General features: G+C 41.3%; 1 protein-coding gene across 1 annotated transcript in view; it reads right to left on the bottom strand.

Annotated features, from left to right (window-relative positions):
• Positions 1-20,670, bottom strand: part of MARCHF3 (membrane associated ring-CH-type finger 3) — a 154,116-nt gene that overhangs the window by 7,146 nt on the left and 126,300 nt on the right. Inside the window, exon 4 of the mRNA XM_004448155.5 lies at positions 924-1,133. Within this exon, the coding sequence (XP_004448212.1) occupies positions 924-1,133 (210 nt within the window). The remainder of the gene's footprint in view (positions 1-923; positions 1,134-20,670) is intronic.

Consider the following 20,670-nt stretch of genomic DNA (forward strand, 5'->3'; position numbering starts at 1 on the left):
GCTTCTACGTGCTGATATTGTGCTATGGGATATGAGAATGGGACACTTCAGACAGGAAATACATATTGAATAACAATGGAACATGCTCAGATTAGAAACAGGCACAGGAGACAGTAATGCCAGGAAGCATGTGGCCCGGTTTCTGAAAATATTCTAGAGGGTGGTGTCGTCCTTCCCTGCAGGTCCCAGTGGGAAGCATAAAGGGAGAGATCAAATGTTGTGCTTTGGGTTCTGCCAACTGGTGCTCAAGTAATCAGCCTTCTGCATGAAGCTGAAAGAATGAAAAAAAGAGATGTTTAAAAATTCTTCCTCATAGATTATGAGAACACTTATTGAGAAATGGGTTTTCTTTGGTGGCAGCTTCTCAGCTAGATAAATGAGTGTTTTTATGAGCAGCAGAGTCAATATCCCAACACATGGAATAATCATTAGGCAAAGTGCAGCTCCATGTCCAACAGACGTTAGGCTGTTTCAGGACATAAGAAGAAAATAACCAGCAGGAAGGATTCATGATCTGTACGGGCAGCGACGGCAACAGTGGCCAAGCGCCATCACTCAAGACATACTACAATCCCAAAAAAGTAAGGAACATAAACAAGAGAAGAAACCGCCAAGCTTCATAACAGATGGAGTTCTAGATGTTGAGAGGACAGAAATGTCCCAGTATGTGCCTTTTACTGATGGGCTCACAGAAGCTGAGACTTTTCCTTTGTTTGGTCTGCTCTCCACGTAGCAGTGCACATCCATGTACACACACACACTCATGTGCAGTGGTAAACAAATCACATACTCCCACCAGCATCTGAAGGTCTGTCTTCAACCGGGTGGGTGAGAAGAGCTACAGACAAGAAGGAAGGCGTGGGCCAGCTCTGGGGCTGCCAGCTCCTGCTGGCCAGAAACCCTGGGCCCTGGGCCATACTTACTAGTGTCCAAAAGAGGTAAATAGTGAAGAGTGCGACAGTGAGTGCAATCAGTCCGACGGCTTCGAGCCGACTGCTAAAGTGCAGGTGGTCCACGGCGCCCCGCAGGCAGAGCCAGCCCGAGATCGTGGCCAGGGGAGTTATAAACAAGAAGCACACCATGTCTCCAAACAGAGTCCGCTTCTCATGCTGGGGACCTGGGTTTCTGAGCCACTGCCAGGAAAAGGAGACAAGGAAAGCAAGGAAAAACGTTAGTGGAGACACACTGCTCTGAAGTTGTCTTTGTCTTCAGAATCTGGGGATAGGCACTTCTGACCTGTTCTGAGATCACAAGGAAGCATTAGGGCTTCATTCCCATGCCCCCATCCCATGAATAATAGTGATTATGATAATAATAATAATAACAGTAATTTACAGTCACTTGCTGTAGATGGCCAGCTTTTTTTGAAGATAGTTCAATGGCTATTGTTTTGAATCGCAATGACTCTATGTGGAAGACACAGGATGTTACTCTTGGAAGGTAAGTTCTGTCATGTGGTCAAACCCTTCCAGAGCCTTGGCCCTGGGGATGTGTGCAGGAGAGAACTAACTCAGTAGGCCTGGCTTGCTCAGACCCTGCACATTCCCAAGAAGGTCTGTCTTTAGGATTGGCTCTTGGCTGGCTCCGTGGAGATGAGCTCAGAGGCTTTGGAATATTCTGCCTGATAAGAGTGATTTTGTACCTGAGGCCTTGGGCTAGGCCACGTGGTACCAATTTGACCAAACAATTTATGCTAGCAATGTGATTTATAGTGAATACCATTTTTCTCTGGGAACCTGGAGTCTGAGTACCTGAGATCAGTTACACAGGTGCTGCATGCCTACATGACTGCCCTCCGATAAAATCCCTGAACAGGCCAGGGGAGCGTCCTTGATTCACAACAATTTGCATCTGTTGTCACATATTGTTTCTCAGAGAAGCAAATGCATCTGTATGACTCCACTGGGGGAGAAGTCTTGGAAGCTTGCACCTGTTTTTTCCAGGACTTTGCCCCATGTACCTTTTCCTTTGACTGATTTTAACCTGTACCTTTTCACTGTAATAAACGGTAATTGAGTAAAACAGCTTTTCTGGGTCATGTGAGTCCTTCTAGCGAATCTTTGAGCCTGAGAATGGACTTAGGGACACCTGATATATGAGACTCTCCTGACCCTGGGAACTCAGTAATGCCCCCTCCTTGCTTTTCAGGACCTGAACCTCCTCACTTAGGACCGTCCCCAACATCTTAGTTGTGCTACCATCTTGACTGAACCAATCATGAAACAAGAGGGGGAAAACTTTATGCATGGTGAAAGAACTAAAGATGAGAATTCCTCTAGTAAGAAAAAAAGGGTAGTTGTCCTTCCATGTGGAAATTGTTGGATGTCTGCTGAAATGTTTTTCATAATCCACTCCAGGAAAATGCTTATATATTGGTGTCAGTACACACTGGTAATGAAGCATGGTGGCTTTTCTTTACATTAGCATTGAAACATGTCCCCAAGTAAGTTGACATTCCCATTTTACTGTTCTCATGGAGTAACAAGAGAGGCCAGGAGGTTCAGAGAAGTGGGATAAAACACAGAAGATGGGGTGGGGGTGGGAGAGACACTGGCTAGCTCTGCATTCCATCTTGTCCCTACCACCGACAGACAGGGGGGCCTTGTATTGTCTGCCTGTGAAGCGTGCTGTGGGCTGACTCCCCCAACAGGAACCCTGAGGCTACTGAGGGGATACCCCAAGTGCCCAGGGTGACGATGTGGGCTATGGGTGGGAGGCTCTTTGTCTCCTCAGAGATAACCTTAACCTAAACTGTCTGTCCTGACTTGTGGATGTGGAATGGTAAGAGGCTGCAGTCCTACCCTTGGTGACCATGGCAACGACTCCAGTCCCAGGAAGCAATTTAGCAATGCAAACTCTATATACATACCAATCAGTCCAGGGAAACTCTGATGGTGGTGATGCCGAAACTTAAGGGAACTTGGACTTGGCCTCGAATGGGAAATACAATATAGCCTGTGCATAAATTCAAAATCATCTAATTCTGTATCCAAGTGTGCCTAGTCTCTAGAAATCCAGTTAAGTGATATGGGCTTTGAATGTTCAGAAAGGATGTAAGACTGAATGTGTATTCAAGGTTGCATCCAGACAGAATGTGGGCAAGATGCTAATTCAAGTTCACCTGAGGTATGGGCAATATGTTAATTCAAAACCTACCTGGTACCCAGGCAAAGACTTAACTAACAAAGAAAGTAGTTTTCTTTGATAAAAGCACCATTTGACTCCCCACCCTGCATAAAAGGAACTTGAAAATCTTGTTCCGGGCTCGGGTTTGAAACAGAAATTTCCGGAGTCCAGCCGGCCGTCAATAAACCATTTTTCCTTCTCAAAATAATTCCTGAGTCATGGTCTTTCTATACGCAAATAATTGACCCTCTCTCAACTGCTACAACATGACAGCTTCCATAAAACCACTGGCAGGAGGGAAAGGGCCATGCCAGGGAAGACGAAAGGGGGTGGGGCTGACTGGAGAGGAAAGGGAAGGCCATACTCAAGAAATGAAGAAAGAAACAGAAGAGCTGAAAGAGGCAAGCAAGTTGAGGAAAGAGCAATGAGGAAAGGGCAGAAGAGGCAGGAAGAAAAGGTACAGAAGAAAAATGTTCCAGGAGTTGCCGTTTCTTGAATGTTTGCATTAGGCAAATATTTAATGATTTCTATCCCCAACATACCACCTTCCAGGGATGACCCACCTTGGAAATGGCATGAGATGCTGAAAGAAGTGTGCCTCAGCTCAAAAATGGGCATTAATAATGTTAAAAGAGAGGTAATGGGAAGTTGAATGGTCTGTAAATATATGTCCAGCATTATAAATCTTTAAATACCAAAACAATCAGGTACAACTGATATTAACCCTGCCATGTGTTGTCGTACCACCTGAGATATTTCAGCAGCTTAAAGGAAATTCAAAGGGGACTTATTAATTAACATTTTCTTGCCTAAATACTGTGACTATTGCTATGATAAAGAGAGCAGAAATCAGGTATTATCCTAATGCTAGAAGCTCAGTGAGGCCACACGGCTGCCCTGGGTGAGTGGGAGGCTGAACTGAGAAGAGTATCAGGATAGCTTCACTCTTTATGCAAACGTGTTATCAGTGAGAATTAAAATTGCAAGACTTTCAGGAATCCAGATTCTTGAACAATGGTGCCTGAATTGTAGCAACACAACCTCCCTCACAGTTTAGAGTTTCCCTAGAAGCAGATCTGGAAGCCTGGCATGCTCTTCTCTGTACCCTCATGTGGTTTTGCAACGTAGAAGGCCCCCGACAAGTCAGCGGCCCAGGGGCACAGGCACCAGACCCGGCTCACCTCGGTGCTGATGACGCCCCTCAGTGGCTTTTGCTAGGGAATTCTGGACATGTTTTATTAAAAATGACTTAGTAATCAAAGAAAATGTGGCACTGGTGTGGAGAAAGTGGCCATGGTAACTGCTGGGGATAGGGAGTGGGAGGAAGAGATGTGATGTGGGGGCGTTTTCTGGACTTGGAGTTGTCCTGGGTGGTGCTGCAGGGACAGTTACCGGACATTGTATGTCCCCCCAGGGCCCACTGGATGGAACGTGGGAGAGTGTGGGCTATGATGTGGACCATTGACCATGAGGTGCAGCGGTGCTCAGAGATGTATTCACCAAATGCAATGAATGTCTCATGATGATGGAGGTGATTGTTGCTATGGGGGGAGGAGGGGGGTGAGGGGTGGGGGGTATATGGGGACCTCATATTTTTTGAATGTAACATTTAAAAAATAAAGACAAAAAAAAAAAGCAATGATGAGGGAAAAAAATGACTTAGTACTTTTCTTATCTATGTGGCCCTTGACATTACCCAATGAAATGATTCAGGTTCAGAAGGGGTAATTACAAATCATGATTTATATCTGGCTGATGTAAAATAAATGTTCAGAGGCAAATGAGAAATTATTATTGTTTGTTCCCAGCTTCCTGTTTTCTAAATGTTTTTTGATCTTCTGTATTTTTGGAAATTTTGCTGATCATTTTATATACATCCATGATGTATATAACCTGGACTCTGTACCTTATTAGCACAATTTTTTTTTTTGCTTAGCAGTTGTGTGTTGGCCATATGTAGGTGTGGGGTGATTTTAACAGTTACTATTATGTTAAAACCTGTGGCTTCAGAACCCCAGGTATTAATCATTCCTTACAGAAATGCAGGCCCTGTGAGCAAAAACGGTGGTAATAATCTGTAATTGAGAAAAAAACACCCTGCACTGTGGGAAGAACCACTGGCTAAGTATCCAGATAAGCTCAACAATGGTGTTTAGACCAGCAGTTTCTAACAGAGAAATTTCGATAACAGCCTAAATTTCCAGCAATAGGGAAATTATGGAATTTATGTAAATTAAAAAGGACCACCAAATTGTAACTTAATTTCTGAAGAGAAAAAGAATTCTACTGGGGAGAATTTGTGTATGTATGATCCTGTATTTGTAACGGTATATATTTGTATATTGACACAGTCAAAGCCCAGAAGGATACCCAGCAAAATAGTGGCTTTTCTTAGTGGTGGAATTATGGATGGTTTTTAATTTTTCTTTTTGTATGTGTTTCCTTATTTTTCTAAAATGAACATGGATTACTTGTGTAAAAAAATAATGTATATATAGTGTACAAAATATATACAGAGACACAGAGTGAGACAGACACATGTGTACGCAGACACATAGAGCACAAGACGGGGAGCCGGGGAGGAAACGACGGCAGCGGAAACACCCCTGAGCATCTGCTGTGATGGGGGAGGCTCAGCACTAGGGGCCCGGGATTTACCCTGGGAGGGAGGAGCTACCCTTAGCCCCATTTCACAGATGTGGACTCTGGAGGGCAGAGCTTTGTAACTTACCTAGAGGTAGACGGTTGGTATTAGAGGTCACTTGCTTTATTTACATTTTCTTACTGCACCAAATCACACTTTTGTGTGTGTGTATGAGGCGGTGTTAGACTTTTGCAAATTTTTAGCTAAGTGGGACACAGTATGTCTTGCTGTTTTATTGGGTACAGGGTGGCTGGATGTTTGTATGTTGTCTGCGACCTTATCGTGGTAATTTTATAAAACAATGTTAGGCTACTGTTCCTTGGTCTGTTTTAATTCTTTTACCAAGCCACAGTGAAGACCAGTTTCTGGGTGTTGCATCTCAGCTACATCATCATCCATTTTGGCCTCGTTCAAAATAGACAAAAGGTTAGTCTCCTCAATTATTGTTCCATTACATTGCTGGCTCTTATATAGCTTCTTTCTTATCAGTTACATTTATCATCAATTGGCAAGTATGCCTATTCTGTATCCTCATCTTCTAACCGCTCAATAAAGAGCAGACAGAGGCAGAAAGCAGGCTTGCTTGAGTGTTCAACTTTCCACTTGCCTGGAGGGTGTGCTCTCATCTTTACATCACAGTGCCAGCCACACAGTAGGTATTTAATGAATGTTGAATGAGTGATAATAGCTTGTGTTTACTCAGCCATTAATATATGCCAGGCACAGTCTTATATGCTTACTTGTAATAACTCATTTACTCCTTAGTATTCTTTGAGAGTGGAACTATTATTGTCACAAGCATTTTATAGATAGGAAAATGAGGCCAAGAGAAATTAAGCAACCTGGACAAGATTGGATTTAGATTTGGTCCATTCAGTCTATCTCCAAAGACTGTGTTCCAAGTCACTAGACTATACTAGTCTTATTTAAAAAAAAAAACAACCAAAGAAGGGTAGTGAATGGATAGGGAAAAGGAGGATTTCACCTTAACCGTTCTAATCAGGATGAAAAGGAATATTTACTTTTCATAGTTCCTCTCTTGTGAGATGCCAATTTATCTTGCCACTTCTGGGCAGCTTTTGCAGCAAAAATACCATTTGTGAGGAGTCTTTAGTTTAATATTAGTCCTTAGTGTATACTTGATGGTTAGCTGTATTTTAAAAACCAAGATTAGGACTGAGAATACTAGCGTGTTGGGCATCTTCGGGCTGCAGGCCCACCCCGCTGGGGCCAGGGGATCTGTGGCAGCCCAGGCACCCTTCCTGCCTTTTGTTTTCTGGCTTCAGCGAAAACATGACACAGGTAGAGACTGAGCTTTCTGAAAGCCCTGGCAATGAGCTGCCTGTTTTTCTCTTGAGATTGCATTCCAATCACTAACTGGTCCCAAACCTGAGGCTGCTCTACCTTTGGAAAGAAATACAACAACAACAACCGTCCCCCTCCCCGACTCGCCATTCTAATCAGCTCTGCAGGGCCTGAGATAGTAGAGGGAATTAAACCAAGCGTCTACTGCCAGTGACACCACATTACTCACTGGCTGTAAAGGTACATTCAAGGTGAGCCAGGCACTAGTGGTTACTTTCAAGGTGGGTTAATGTAGGTTGTGTCTAATGACAATGTCAATGTGTTAAATCCCTACTAGTGGGTAGGGATAAAGCAACTGTGGTGCTATAAGACATTAGATTTTGCCTCTCAGGCTCTGAGTTAATCTGTTTAAATCCCCAATGTTAGACAGGACATCCTGCAGGTCAGTTTGTATTAGAACAAGATTATACTCTGGTGGCTAAAAGCACTGATCGATTACAACTTTTCCCATGAATCTCCTTAATGAGAAATCATCATGAGAATGAAAGAAACTGTTAGAAGTGAAACCATACATTTTTGGAACCTGTGTGGGGAGGGGAGGCACTATCTTATAATGTTTACTCACTTGAGTTTATCTGCCTGAGTGTGTCCTGTTAACCTGTCATTTGGTAGAGTTATTAACCAAATGCTTCTCTTGGGATGGCTTGTTCTCCAAGCCAACTATACTAACCTATCTTGCTGGCCTGGGAAGCTGGAATTTGAAACAGGCAATGCGGTGATTAAAAGAAATGTGACAGGTCCTTTGCATGACTTAAAACTGAAGATGAAACCTGGAAACCATGCATTACAGTAAATTGAAACAAAGAAAACAAAAAGAAATAAAGAAAATGTTAAATCTCTGAACTCCACAATGTGTCAATGAAATACCAGGTCAACTGAAGTCACACAGAAGGCAATTTTGACTCCAGAGGACCTAAGGAGATGAATTGCCCCAGATATCTATCAAACCAGGCTTGAAATAAAGCACCTCGAATGAGAACTTTACAGAGGATTTGTTCATGACCCTAAAATGTCAATTTCTAACCTTGGCCTCTTTCCAAAGCTCAGACCTGCATATTTAACAGCCCGTTCAAAGTCTCCACTTACATGACTAATTGACTTGAGAGAAAACTCAAACTTAATCTGTCCAAAACACTCTTGATTTAGCACCACCTCACAATGCTTTTTTCTCCAAGTCTTCTTCACATCAGTAACAACCTACCATCTACCCAGTAGCTCAGGCATCCTTATTCTTTTCTGTGTCTTTTTTTTTTAAGGATTTATTTATTTATTTCCCCTTCCCCCCACCCCGGTTGTCTGTTCTCTGTGTCTATTTGCTGCGTGTTGTTTCTTCGTCCGCTTCTGTTGTCAGCGGCATGGGAATCTGTGTTTCTTTTTGTTGTGTCATCTTGTGTGTCAGCTCTCCATGTGTGCGGCACCATTCCTGGGCAGGCTGCACTTTCTTTTGCGCTGGGCAGCTCTCCTTATGGGGCGCACTCCTTGCACATGGGTGTCCCCGTGTAGGGCCTCTGCGTGGCAGGGCACTCCTTGCGCGCATCAGCACTGCGCATGGGCCAGCTCCACATGGGTCAAGGAGGCCCGGGGTTTGAACTGCGGACCTCCCATGTGGTAGACAGACGCCCTAACCACTGAGCCAAGTCCGTTTCCCCTTTTCTATGTCTTAGTTCACACAGTTAACCCTTCAGTAGATCCTGCTGGCTCTACTCAACCTAATCTGGAACCTAGCCACTTCTCTCCAGTCCTACTGCTGCTGTCCCTGTTCAGGCCACCATAATCTCCTACTGGGAGTCCCTTTCCAAAACAACAGTGAACTTGTAAGAATGTAAATTGGATCCTATTACTCATTTGCTTAAAACTCTCCAATGCGCTTAGACTAAAAGTCCCAACTTTTTACTTGGGCCTACAAGACCTGACAGACCTGAACTCATCCCTGCATACCTCTCCAGTCGCATCTCCTACGACTTCTCCCCCCTCAATTTCAACCTTTACACATGTCTGTTCTAATAAAGGGAATGTGCTCTGCCCATATCCTTTCCTGGCTGGCTCCTTCTTGTCATTTAGGTCTCAGCTCAAATGACATCTACTCACTGAAAACACTCCTTGCACCTGCAAACTGGGCTGAAAGAGGCAATTCCTTCCCTCCCTTCCTCTGTCTGTTTACTTGCTCATTTTTTTTCTTTATTGGAGAAGTTGTGGGTTTACAAAACAACCAGGCATAAAATACAGGATTCCCATAGACACCCTATTATTAACACCTCACATTGGTGTGGAACGTTTGTTAAAACTGACGACAGCACATTTTTATAATTGAACTTAGGGTCCTCTGAGTAGTGTGGAACGTTTGTTAAAACTGACGACAGCACATTTTTATAATTGAACTTAGGGTCCTCTGAGTAGTGTAGTTCCATGTTTTTTTGTTTTTTTTTTTAAGTTTTATTGTTATCCTATATACAACCTTTCCCTTTTAACCACACTCAGATATATATTTCAGCGCTATTAAATTATGTTCCCAATGTTGTGCCACCATCACCACCAGCCGTTACCAAAACATTTCCAATCGTTCCAAATAGGAACCCTTCATTTTAAGCCTTAACTTCCCATTCCCAACCCTACCCTGTTCCTGGGTAACCTATATTCTAGATTCTGACTCTGAGTTGCCTTATTCTAATTATTTCATATCAGTGAGATCATACAATATTTGTTTGTGTCTGGTTATTTCACTCAACATGATGCCTTCAAGATTCATCCATGTTGTCGCATGTATCAGGACTTCATTCCTTTTTACAGCTGAATAATATTCCTTTGTATGCATATAGCACAGTTTATTTATTCATTCATTGAGGGATGGTTGTTTGGCTTGCGTCTATCTTTCGGCAATCGTGAATAATGTCACAAACATCAATGAGAAAATATCCACTTGTTCATTTTTCACTCCTCACGTCAATGAAAGTTCAACGATTGCAGGGACTTCATTCTTGTATGCCCTGATCCAAGAAAAGTGCTGGAGCATAGTAGATGCTTAATGAAAATGAATGAATAAACATCTGAAATGCCAGTAGCCTTGATTAGAAACCAACTTAGAATATTAATTCTGATTGCTCAAGGAGAAACTTTGTTGGCATGTAAACATCAAGCTGTAAAGTCCACTGCTTTTAGTCTTCTAGACTACAGAAAGCATTCCCTATATATGGCTCTTTTTAGGTTTCTAAAAGAAATACTTTAGCCACACATTGCTTTGTTGCTACAATATGAAAAATGAAAAACATGTACTTTCTGTTTGAGCTTTTTTTCGAAGATGCACATAACTATGGAATACCATCTATTTTTTTCATTGTTCATGCAATAGCATAAGAATTATCAAGGTCCTTTGTATTGTTTTAGTCCCAAGTACTATTTTATTCTAGAAGAAAACTACCTTGAAATATTTTGAAAAATAGACAATATCAACTGTCCATTTAAAAATTATGCAATTCTAGTACAACCAAAAATATATAGTGAATGCCTATTATGTGTTAGATAATTTTACTGAATTTAATAACACCACGTGGTATTATTATTCCCATTTTTGGATCAGAATATTAAGACTCAGTGAAGTTAATTATTTGCTCAAGGTTGCATGGTAGAGGAGCCAGTATCGGAATCCTCTAGCATAATGCTCATTTTACTCTTTCCTCCAGTTTGCTTTTGCACTACATAAACTACATAAAATAGTGATCCTAATTTTTGTTTACTTTACAATAGACTAAACTGGAGAAGTAACACTCTTCAGGGAATAAAGCATTGGCATGGATGCAGGAGAATGGACACTGCTTCCAGTTGTACAACCCTCCAAAACCTGTGGTCCCCGAAATGATGTGTGACCTTTATCAAGCTTTTCCACCTCCCTGGGGTAGTCAAAATGGAGGTCTCCCTCAGTGGAGTAAGGAGGGTGCAACTTTGAGGAGTGGTGAAAGATCCTCTCTAGTTGTTAGAGTGATGCTACCAAACTCTTTAGGTTCACATTTCCATTCAAAACATCAGGTTCAACTAAAGAGTGTATGTAGCTCCTTCAGCCCAATTCTCTTCTGAGTTCCAGGCTTGTGTATTAGCTGCTTACTTGTATCTCTCCATTTGTGTTATAAATATCTCAAAATTTACAAGATCCACAATGGGCCCTGGATTCCAGCCTCCACCACCCAAACACTCCCACAAACTAATTCCTCTCCCAGTCTGTCCCATACCAGTGTGTGGCAACACCAACACCCGGCGGCTCTGGTAAACCATCCCCATACTACCATTGTTTCTATCTTTCCTCATTCCCCTTTCTCTGCATCCAATCTATCAGCAAGTCCTGTAGTTCTTCTAGAACACACCTTGAATATGTTCATAATGCCCTATCTCTAGTGCCCCTACTCTTTTCCAAGCCACCCTCATCTTTCACCCAAACCACCCTAACAGCGTCCTAATTCTCCACTGCTTCCATTCCTGCTATCTCATAATCCAGTTTCTACAGAGCCGTCAGATCACATCATTTCTGCTTAAAATGTCTCGGTGGCTCTCATCACACTTGGCCTAATGCCTTACTACCATGGCCTACAAAGTCTTGCATGATTTAGTCCAGCTGTTTGGACCCTGAGATTCCCAGACTCACAACGGCTCTGTGGAAAGAATTCACAGGATCTGTGAATTTGGATGGGAACAATTTTCATAACCTTTATTTCATATTTCCTTTAATTTAGCATTTCCTTGAGTTATGCAGAAAAATCACCGCGGTATTAGCCGTACCTGTGACTTTGTCACCAGTAGGAATCACACTGTTTTTATAGCACATTACGGCTGTTGGAGGGAGCTATCTTGAAATATTGCTACTTCAGAGTTACTAAAATCTGGCAAAAAATTTTGTTATTTTATGTTATAAAAAAGCACTTACATTTTATATCACAACTTTGTCTTATAAATATTTTGATAACTATATTTTAAAGTAATCGCATTCCTATGTATTTTGTTTTATGCAATTAAAAATATCATTTTGAAAAGTGATCCAGACTGAAAAGGCAGTCCATGGTCCTCAAATCTAGCCCCTCTGACCTCTCACACAAAGCTCCTCTGCAGTGTTTTTCCCTGCTTGGAAAATACCAAACCAAGAAGTTTCTGCCTCAGGACCTTTGAAGCAGCTGCTCCCTCTGCTTGGAACTCTTCTTCCCTTAGCTGGTTCCTTCTCATCGTTCACATCTCTGCTCAATAGTTACCTCTCCAGAGAGGTCTTCCCAGACCACAGAGCAGACCCGTGCCCTGTTCATTCTTTACCACAACAACTTGTTTCCTTTAAACTTTTTATCACTATCAGAAGTAAACCTGTTTATGTACTTGTTTATTCTGTATTTTCTCCTGTAGAAGGTAAGCTCTAGTAGAACAAAAAATTCTTCTACACCTATCCACAGCTATATTCCCATTTCCTAAAACATCTAAATTGTGATTGATAACATTAACTGAAGAAATAAGTAAATCCTTCTGAAGCAGAGGCTTGCTTCAGGTAGAAGACAGATGAATTTAACAGAAATACAGACATGCTACATATTTACATCTGGATTCTTCTGATTTATTTCAGAAAAAGTAATTTTTGCTCCAGACACATGCTTAGTAGTTAGTCTGGCATTCACAGCTGTGATTTGGCTGATGCACAAGTCATATTCAAAGATATCGAAGATTCATGACGCTCCCTGGAGGACTTAGGCCAATAAGCCAATTAAGGGGCTATATTGCTCTGTAAATACTATATTCGTGTTTGTCACACAATCTGGCTCTGGCATTATTTAAACAAATGCTACATACACTCACACTAACAGTTTGAAATTTTCCAAAGATAAGGTTAGCAGCACAGCAGGATGAGATGGCAAAATAATTTTACATATTCATTTACAACTTCAGATATAAGTAAAGTGGGAATCATTTCTCTGTAAGTATTTTGGATCATCAGTAGAACTGATGGCAGCCAAATGGAGATAGTTCATCTGAAATACGAGAAATTACTGCAGAATCCTGTGGCATGTGTGGTCAACGTAAGCCAGAAACATAAGAAGAAGAGATAAACAACCAAGAAATGATGGAGAGCCAGGAAACAGAAATTTCCAGAAGAAATTGATAAGTAAAATGAACAGTGTGAAAAATAGAAATTATCTACTTTGGGAGACAATGGAGTCACACCACACAGTCTTTTATAAACAGGACACAAACAGCAGCTCCCATTCCCCTTGACTCTCCAGGCCCTCCACAGACCTCTCTGGACTGTGAGGTCACCGACATTTAATGCCTGCTCTGCTGCCTGATCTTGGTGCCCAGGTTTCTGAACATTCAAATAATCACCTTCCGTACAAGTGGGTAAAAGGTACCAGGACAGGGTACCAAGTAAGAGCCCCCAGCCCTGGGAACAATGGGCAAAAGAAGACAATAGGATGAAAATACCAGTAAGGATAACAAATCTCCACTTTGATAACTGGAAATGTTAAAAGGAATATCTACATATATATATAGAGAGAAAGAAATCAGATTCAAAATGGGGCCACACTTAAAAATTTGTCACTCCAGTGTAGTGGGAATGTAAGAAAACTATCCCAGTTGAGTACGGCAGAGGGATTTTAATGAAATATGATACCTGGGCTAAATACTACAAAAGAAATCAAGAATGGGAATGCTTGGAGAAAGAGGAGCACTTCTGCTAGAGGGAAGAAATCTGAGAAAAGAGGAAGTTTTAGAGTCATGATTCCTATAGTCCAGTGTTTGCTCCCCTCAAGGGCCCCAAGTATTTAGGAGGGCCAAGCTGACCCTCCTGACAGCAGGAACATCCTAACAACTAATGATTTGGAATGCTCAAGGCTCCACTTGAAGAAATGACAAGTCCATGAGCCACAGTGTGTAGTACCTCCTTATTTTGAAACTCCCTGCCCTCAAATTTGAAAGGGAGCACACTATGACTCAAGTAATTTGGAACATGCTACGCATTCATGATTACATTGTCCATGCTCTTCGTGATTTTCAAGATTTCAGACCTGCCTCTTCTTAGCCTCCCCATATCTAGATTACTTTCCCACTTCCTGTCCAGGCCTCCCCAGCCATTTGCATCGAATCCTCCCCAGGACTTCTTGGATATCCTTCATTAGCTATGAAGATATATTCTGCTGCCCAGAATATCAATATACCAGGTAAAGATATGTCCAGTGTTATATGAGGGCACAAACATTTTCCATTTTGCTAGGGTTACTTCTCTTGATTATGCTCAATGTTTGTAGACCATTTTGCTACACATCTCACTGAGTTGTCTTCAGGGAGCATACTTTAGGGCAACAGCTCAAATGACTCGGGTCATGACATCAGGAGTGGCATTTACAGAAGGGCAAGAGGGAGGCCAACTGGATGAACACAGTTGCTGTCTGTGGCAAAGGTCTTCTCCAATGGGGAGACCCACGTACATGTTTAGCTTGGGTGATCCTGAGACATATGATCGCCAGGTGTTCCTCTGACAGAACCAAGCCAACCATGGAAGAACCCAAGTTAAAAACTAGCCTAGTCCCTGTATGTGTGTGTAACTGAATCACCCATCTCTCCCTTAAAGATCAACAAATCACAGCCACTGTTGTAGCACTGAGGGAGGGGGAATTTGTAAGTGGATACATCAGTGAAATGTTGAGAAACTTCTATAATTTTTCATGAAGACATTTAAGGTTGCAGGAGAAATTTTTGGAAAGATTACATGTTTCCTTGTAGTTTATGTACCCACTCCTCCAGATCAGGGGTCCTTAACTTACGGTGCAGGAATTCTGAAAAACATATGACCCCTTGAAAATGCATATGAATACCGGGTGTCTGTGCATTGCAGGGGAGAGAGTTCAATCTTTTAGCGAATTCTCAAAAATATGAGACTCCAGAAAGGGTAAGAAGTACAGTTTTAGAACACTTCCTTAAAATGTTTTAAGATAGTGCTTGGTCAACTTTAACATAGTCCTAGGCCAACTTTCAAAGGTTTGATGAATTTAAGAATTTGGGCAATAGGATTTGATTGCTATCTGAGAATCCAACATGTATTCTTTGGCCCCAGTTTAAAAAAAAAAAAAAAAAAAAATATATATATATATATATATATATATATATATATATATAAAATATATATATCCTGGGTACAAAATGTGATTAAAAATTAATTGTATATTTTTAGATGGCCCAGGACAGTGGAATCAAAAAAGCAATCAAATTAAATTAATGGGTTTAAAGGAAGAAAAGGGCTCTTACTGAGTAAAGATGGCAAAAATTCAGACAATGTGAAAACTGAATGTACAAATGACATCCATAAAATAGTAAAAAAATGAACAAGGTTTCATCACAAACTATAACAGGGAAAAGGCAAAAATTTAAGAGGGGAAAACTATTAACTTCTTTGGACTGGTTTCCTCACCTCTAAAATGGAGATGGTTATAAACACAGAGAGGATTAAGTGCCTAGAACACTGGCTCAGGGTAAAGGCCCAATAAATAGTATCTATTAGTGGTGGTAGTATATTAAGATAAATAGGCTGATGACAAGGAATCGGAAATATTAATAAATATTAAGGGTAAGATAAAATCTGAGACCGGACCTCGAAAACATTACGCTAAGTGAAGGAAGCCAGTCACAAAGCACCACATGTTCTATGATTACATTTATATGAAATGTCCAGAAGAGGCAAATCTACAGGGACAGAACATATATTAGTGGTTGCCCAGGGCTGAGAGGATTGGGAATTGGGGAGGGTCACCTAAGGTTTCTTTAGGCGGGTTTCATTTTGGGGTGATGAAAGTGTTCTAAAATTGATTGTGGTGATGGTTATATAGTTCTGTAAATATACTAAAAACTACTGAATTGTACATTTTAAATGGTAAATTAATATGGGTGTGGAATGTGAACAAAGCTGCTAAAAAGTCTGAGATTGGAAAGCGCCTTGGTTAAAACAAAATTTTGGAGTCCAGTAGATTTCCCTACAGAATCCCTCCATCTCGTATAAAATTCCCTTTTGCAGATAATCTCCTTTTGCCTTGCCACATACTCATCTGATGGTGTTATTTTTCAGATAAACATTTGTCAGGAATGTTCTAAAAAACAGTTGGAAATGTGTGTATTTTGATGAATGAATGACTTAGTTTCAATATTGAAGTCATTGATTTTAAGTAGATGAGCCAGTGTTTAGAAAAATAACAGAGCCATTTTATTACTTCCACCTACCACCATCCCTTTTCCCCCATCATCTACCAACTCTAAAATAAAGAAGCAAGTCTACATAAGTAGGCAAATTATTGGGAAAGGCTACAATACCTTCCCTTCATCTCCCAATTCCTGCATTTACTGAGTCTTCCCAGACATAGCTCCTAACAAGGCTGTTAGTTTCATTCTACAAATTTCCTGCTGCTCCTACTTGCCAACATTTCTTATGAGCCAGTTTTCTCTCAGAGCCCTAAAAGATTTTGAGCCTATTTATTCCAACCTTTTGTTTCAAATAGCATCACTGCAAGCAAAGCAGTGATAAAATAATGAGTAGAAAATATTTTGTTTCCTTTTTTAATCTGACCTCAATCTTCACAACATCTTTACATTTTCATAAGCAGCATACATAAGAGTTAAATTTGTTTTCAGTATTCTAAACTAAAGGCTTCAAAAGCCATCTTATTTTTCTCTTTTGTATTATACAAACTCAAATGCAACTTTCTTTTCATATTCCCTCACAGTATAAATCCATCCCTCTAAACCTGTAATAAAGGATTGCAAAAACAGGGTTTTACCCCAGTCTCATGTGGTTCCTATCTCTTCAAGAATAGGTAGGTAATGATGAGGCATGGCATAGAAATACATGCTTAGTGAAAAATAGAGGAGGAAAGCAAAGTCAGAAGCCTAGAAAGGGATCTTTTCTTATCTTCCCCCAAGTCTGCTGCACCTGTTAAAAAGTGAGGCAAAGAGTTGAAGCAATTACACAAATAATTCAAGAGAAAAACCAGTATTTTCCTTTATGACTGGCAAAACAAGTTTTATCAACTTGAATTACCTAGATGACAGTCTTTAAAGAAATTTACTCACAAATGTGTACAACCTACATTATGAGCGATTAAACTTCACAACTGTTTGTGAAAGGAGAAAAGGGCTCTTAATAGTTTTGAGTTCGCCAAGCTTTCTAACAACATCTCTCACTTGGGAGAAATCTCATAAGAAGCTGGTGACATAATGACTCAAAATGAAGACTCAAATGCAGAGAAAAAGTAATTTATATGAGAAGAAAAAAGAAAGGATATGTAAAACTCCTTGGGAACCAAGAATGACTTTGTGGCTTCTGATAGAGTGGTGTATCCAAAGCTTTGTTTCGCAACTAGACCAGAGAGTCAGAGAGGCAGAGAAGCAATGCTGTGCCTCCCAGCACTCAGTTTGACACAGTTCAGGATTTAACAGATAAATTCAACAAAAGAGGAAACCAAGGCTTTAACCTTCATTTTCTTTTCCATCCTTTCCTTTTTGAAGCACATCTAACTGCTTGGCCAGGCTGGGTTTTGGTAAAGAAGTCCTTAAACCTCAACTCTGTGTGCACATGTGCGTGTGTCAGTGAGGGACTGGAAGACAGTCCTGGTGTGGTGGGAAAGGCAGGGACTTTGGACCTCGGTGGCCTGGATTTTCTTCTGCCTTCACTGTCTAGCCCTGTGGCCCCAAGTTCCTTAAGATCTCTGAAGACTGACGTAATGCCTCTGAGCTTCAGCTTTCTTATCTACAAAATGGATAGTGGGACCTGAGATGCTGAAATAAGATAATTAAATAAAGTGTATAGCATGTAATAGTTCCCCTTTACCTAGGCTGAACAATGAAATGGGCTAACATAATTCAAGAAGGAAAAAACCATCTAAACGATAAAAACAGATGGACTCAATATAAATTAATTCATGCCACTGGATTGGAATGTCACGGCAAGATCTGTGCTATTCCAGGAAAATGAAGCTTTTATCATAAACAGGCATAGCAGAAGTGTTATTCAGTGAATGCAGGACCACTGATCTCTCATTTCCTACTGAAGATACTTCTCAGCTTTGCTCATTCAAATACAATTGACCATTATGCAGGATTTAACCATAACCATGTACTGCTAACAATATTTCACACCATTATTTGTTTGGAAATGTGTATTATTTCTTCGGAGTTAAAAGGCAGTTGTTGACACTTAAAACTGAAAAGGCAAGGGGAGGCTGGGAGAAGCCCTTGGCAGGGAGTTCTATGCATATCCTAAAGCTCTACTTTTGAAATCTGCACTAAGGCTTCTGCAATTTATGTCCCTCTTCAGTTAACCAGGCATGCTGCACCCTGCACAGGGCAGTTCCTGAGAACGAATTGTGCCTTGTTATTTCAGCAGGACTTAGGAGAAAGATGAATACTAGCTGTAGTTATTCAGTGACATTTCACTGCTTTGCTCTCCAATTTCTCTTTACAAAGTTCTCCTGGCTGCCCAGGGACACTTTCACCTCTACCACCACCATCACCCCTAACTCCCAAATAACAAATCCCAATTGTTTGCCTTTCAAGTAGTGAATCTCTTGGCTGCCAACAGTTCCTATATTATTTGTTCTTACATTTGGAGTTAGTCCAAATCATCCGGGAATCTTTCAGTACTATCTGTCTCATTTTGTTTACATTCCTTTTATTCTTGGCTCATGTGCTTAAGGAAAGCTTTGCTGAATTTTCTCTTGTATTTGAGGATACCTGATGGTGAATTAGTGGAGACTACAGACATTCTCTCTGCCCCCAAGAGGCTGTTCCTTTGAAAGGTATGTCACTCACAAAACGCTAACATTTGTTAATTCAGGGTGGTGGATACACACCTGTTTGTTACATTATTCTTTGTCCTGCTCTCTATATTAGTAAACACAAAATAAACAAAAATTTAAAATGTTGCGTGACACACTTGCATGTCTGCTCATAGAAGTCCTCAAACAGGGAAAGGAGGAAGGCAGCTACTATGACTGAAAAAAGTCCTCTTGAGAACGTGAATCTAACTTGTACTTCAACTCAAGTTCACTGCAAGCATCAGGACAATTTTAAAATAATAGAAGCTGGTCATGTAATTCTTTTTATGCATGGAACTGGATTCTCCCTCCAAATTAATCCTTTACCAGCAGTGGAAGGGTTGAAAACACAGGCACCACACATTTAACTCCCTTCCATCTGGCACGGCCAAGGGAACACTTTGGTTAGCTTGCTTTTTTAATGAAGTGATTTTTAATGAAGCAAGCTGTGAATTTAATAGATACCTTAAAACAGCTTCTTTGTAACTAAACTTTAAGTAACGAAGCAAATGCCAAATTAACTACCAAAACCACGGGAAAATCTCAAGCCTGAACAACTGCAAGATGAGGGAGTGTTGGGGTTCGGTAATCAGGCATGTCATCTAAACTTCTGGCACAAAGGATGGGGCACAGACCCACGAGGAGACAGGGTGGCCTGATGGAAGGCCTGCTCAGGACCTTACCAAAGGTCAAGGACACACTTTGCCCACCCTCAGGCATGCTGTAAACACGTTAGAACCACTGTTATTCTCACCACTGTCCATGCTGGTACACCCTCTCTTAGCATTCGTTTACCTTGAGATTTTGAATTACAATGGGCAAGTTTAAAAGAGGAAGTTCACTAGGTTCAATTTAATACTTTGAAAACAAGATGCTAGTATAGAGAAATGTAGAGTACAGAAAAGTCTTTTAAAGGTGGAAGAAATCACCCAACCCTGATAATATAAGAGGGTGAAGAGGCCGGGTGGGTGTAAGCCAAAGGGCAGGGGTGGGGGGACTGGAGGGTGCATGTCCCACCTTAAGGTACTCAAATTCCTTAAAAAAAGTGTTGATACTATAAAACCCATCTGTGTGCTTGATGAAGTTGCCAATTTGTGGCCCCTGCTTTATTGCCCTGGTGAGGAAACTGAAGCACAAAGAGAAAGTTCAAGTTTTCACTGCAGGTACTAGATGGCCAAGAGAGGAATCCAAGGTTTGCTGCCCTAGCCCAGTCACAGAACAGCAGTGGCACTGGTGACGTTAAGCCCTGCTTGGCAAGGCATAAATTTCATTCAGTGGGAAGGCCTTCACTCCATTATCCATAAAATACACGCACTGTCCCTCAACATACTCCCCTTTTGGTACTTGACATTTCTTCTCTTTCTCATGCTACAACTCCTTGTTCTGCTCTGTGAAGCCTTGGCCTCACCTGAAGGGAGAGCTACCTCAGGTAGACACAGCCTGGAAGGAGGGACTAAAGCCTGGACTGTTGGGGCAAGTAGAGCCTGTGCCTGCCCTCCCTTGATCTCAGGTGACAGCAAATGTGTGGTAGATATGAGAGCGGAAAGTGGGACTGCCAGGCGGATTCACCCAAATCCCTCCCACATTCCATTTCACAGACCCTGGGATGTGGACTTCTCTTCCATTTTGTCCTGCCAGGACACAACATAGAGTAGGAGAGAGAAGCTTGATCTTCTTACTTCTTACTCACTGAGGGATTTTGAACATCTAACATAATGG

The sequence above is a fragment of the Dasypus novemcinctus genome, chromosome 2 (genome assembly GCF_030445035.2).
Source record: "Dasypus novemcinctus isolate mDasNov1 chromosome 2, mDasNov1.1.hap2, whole genome shotgun sequence".
NCBI lineage: Eukaryota > Metazoa > Chordata > Mammalia > Cingulata > Dasypodidae > Dasypus > Dasypus novemcinctus.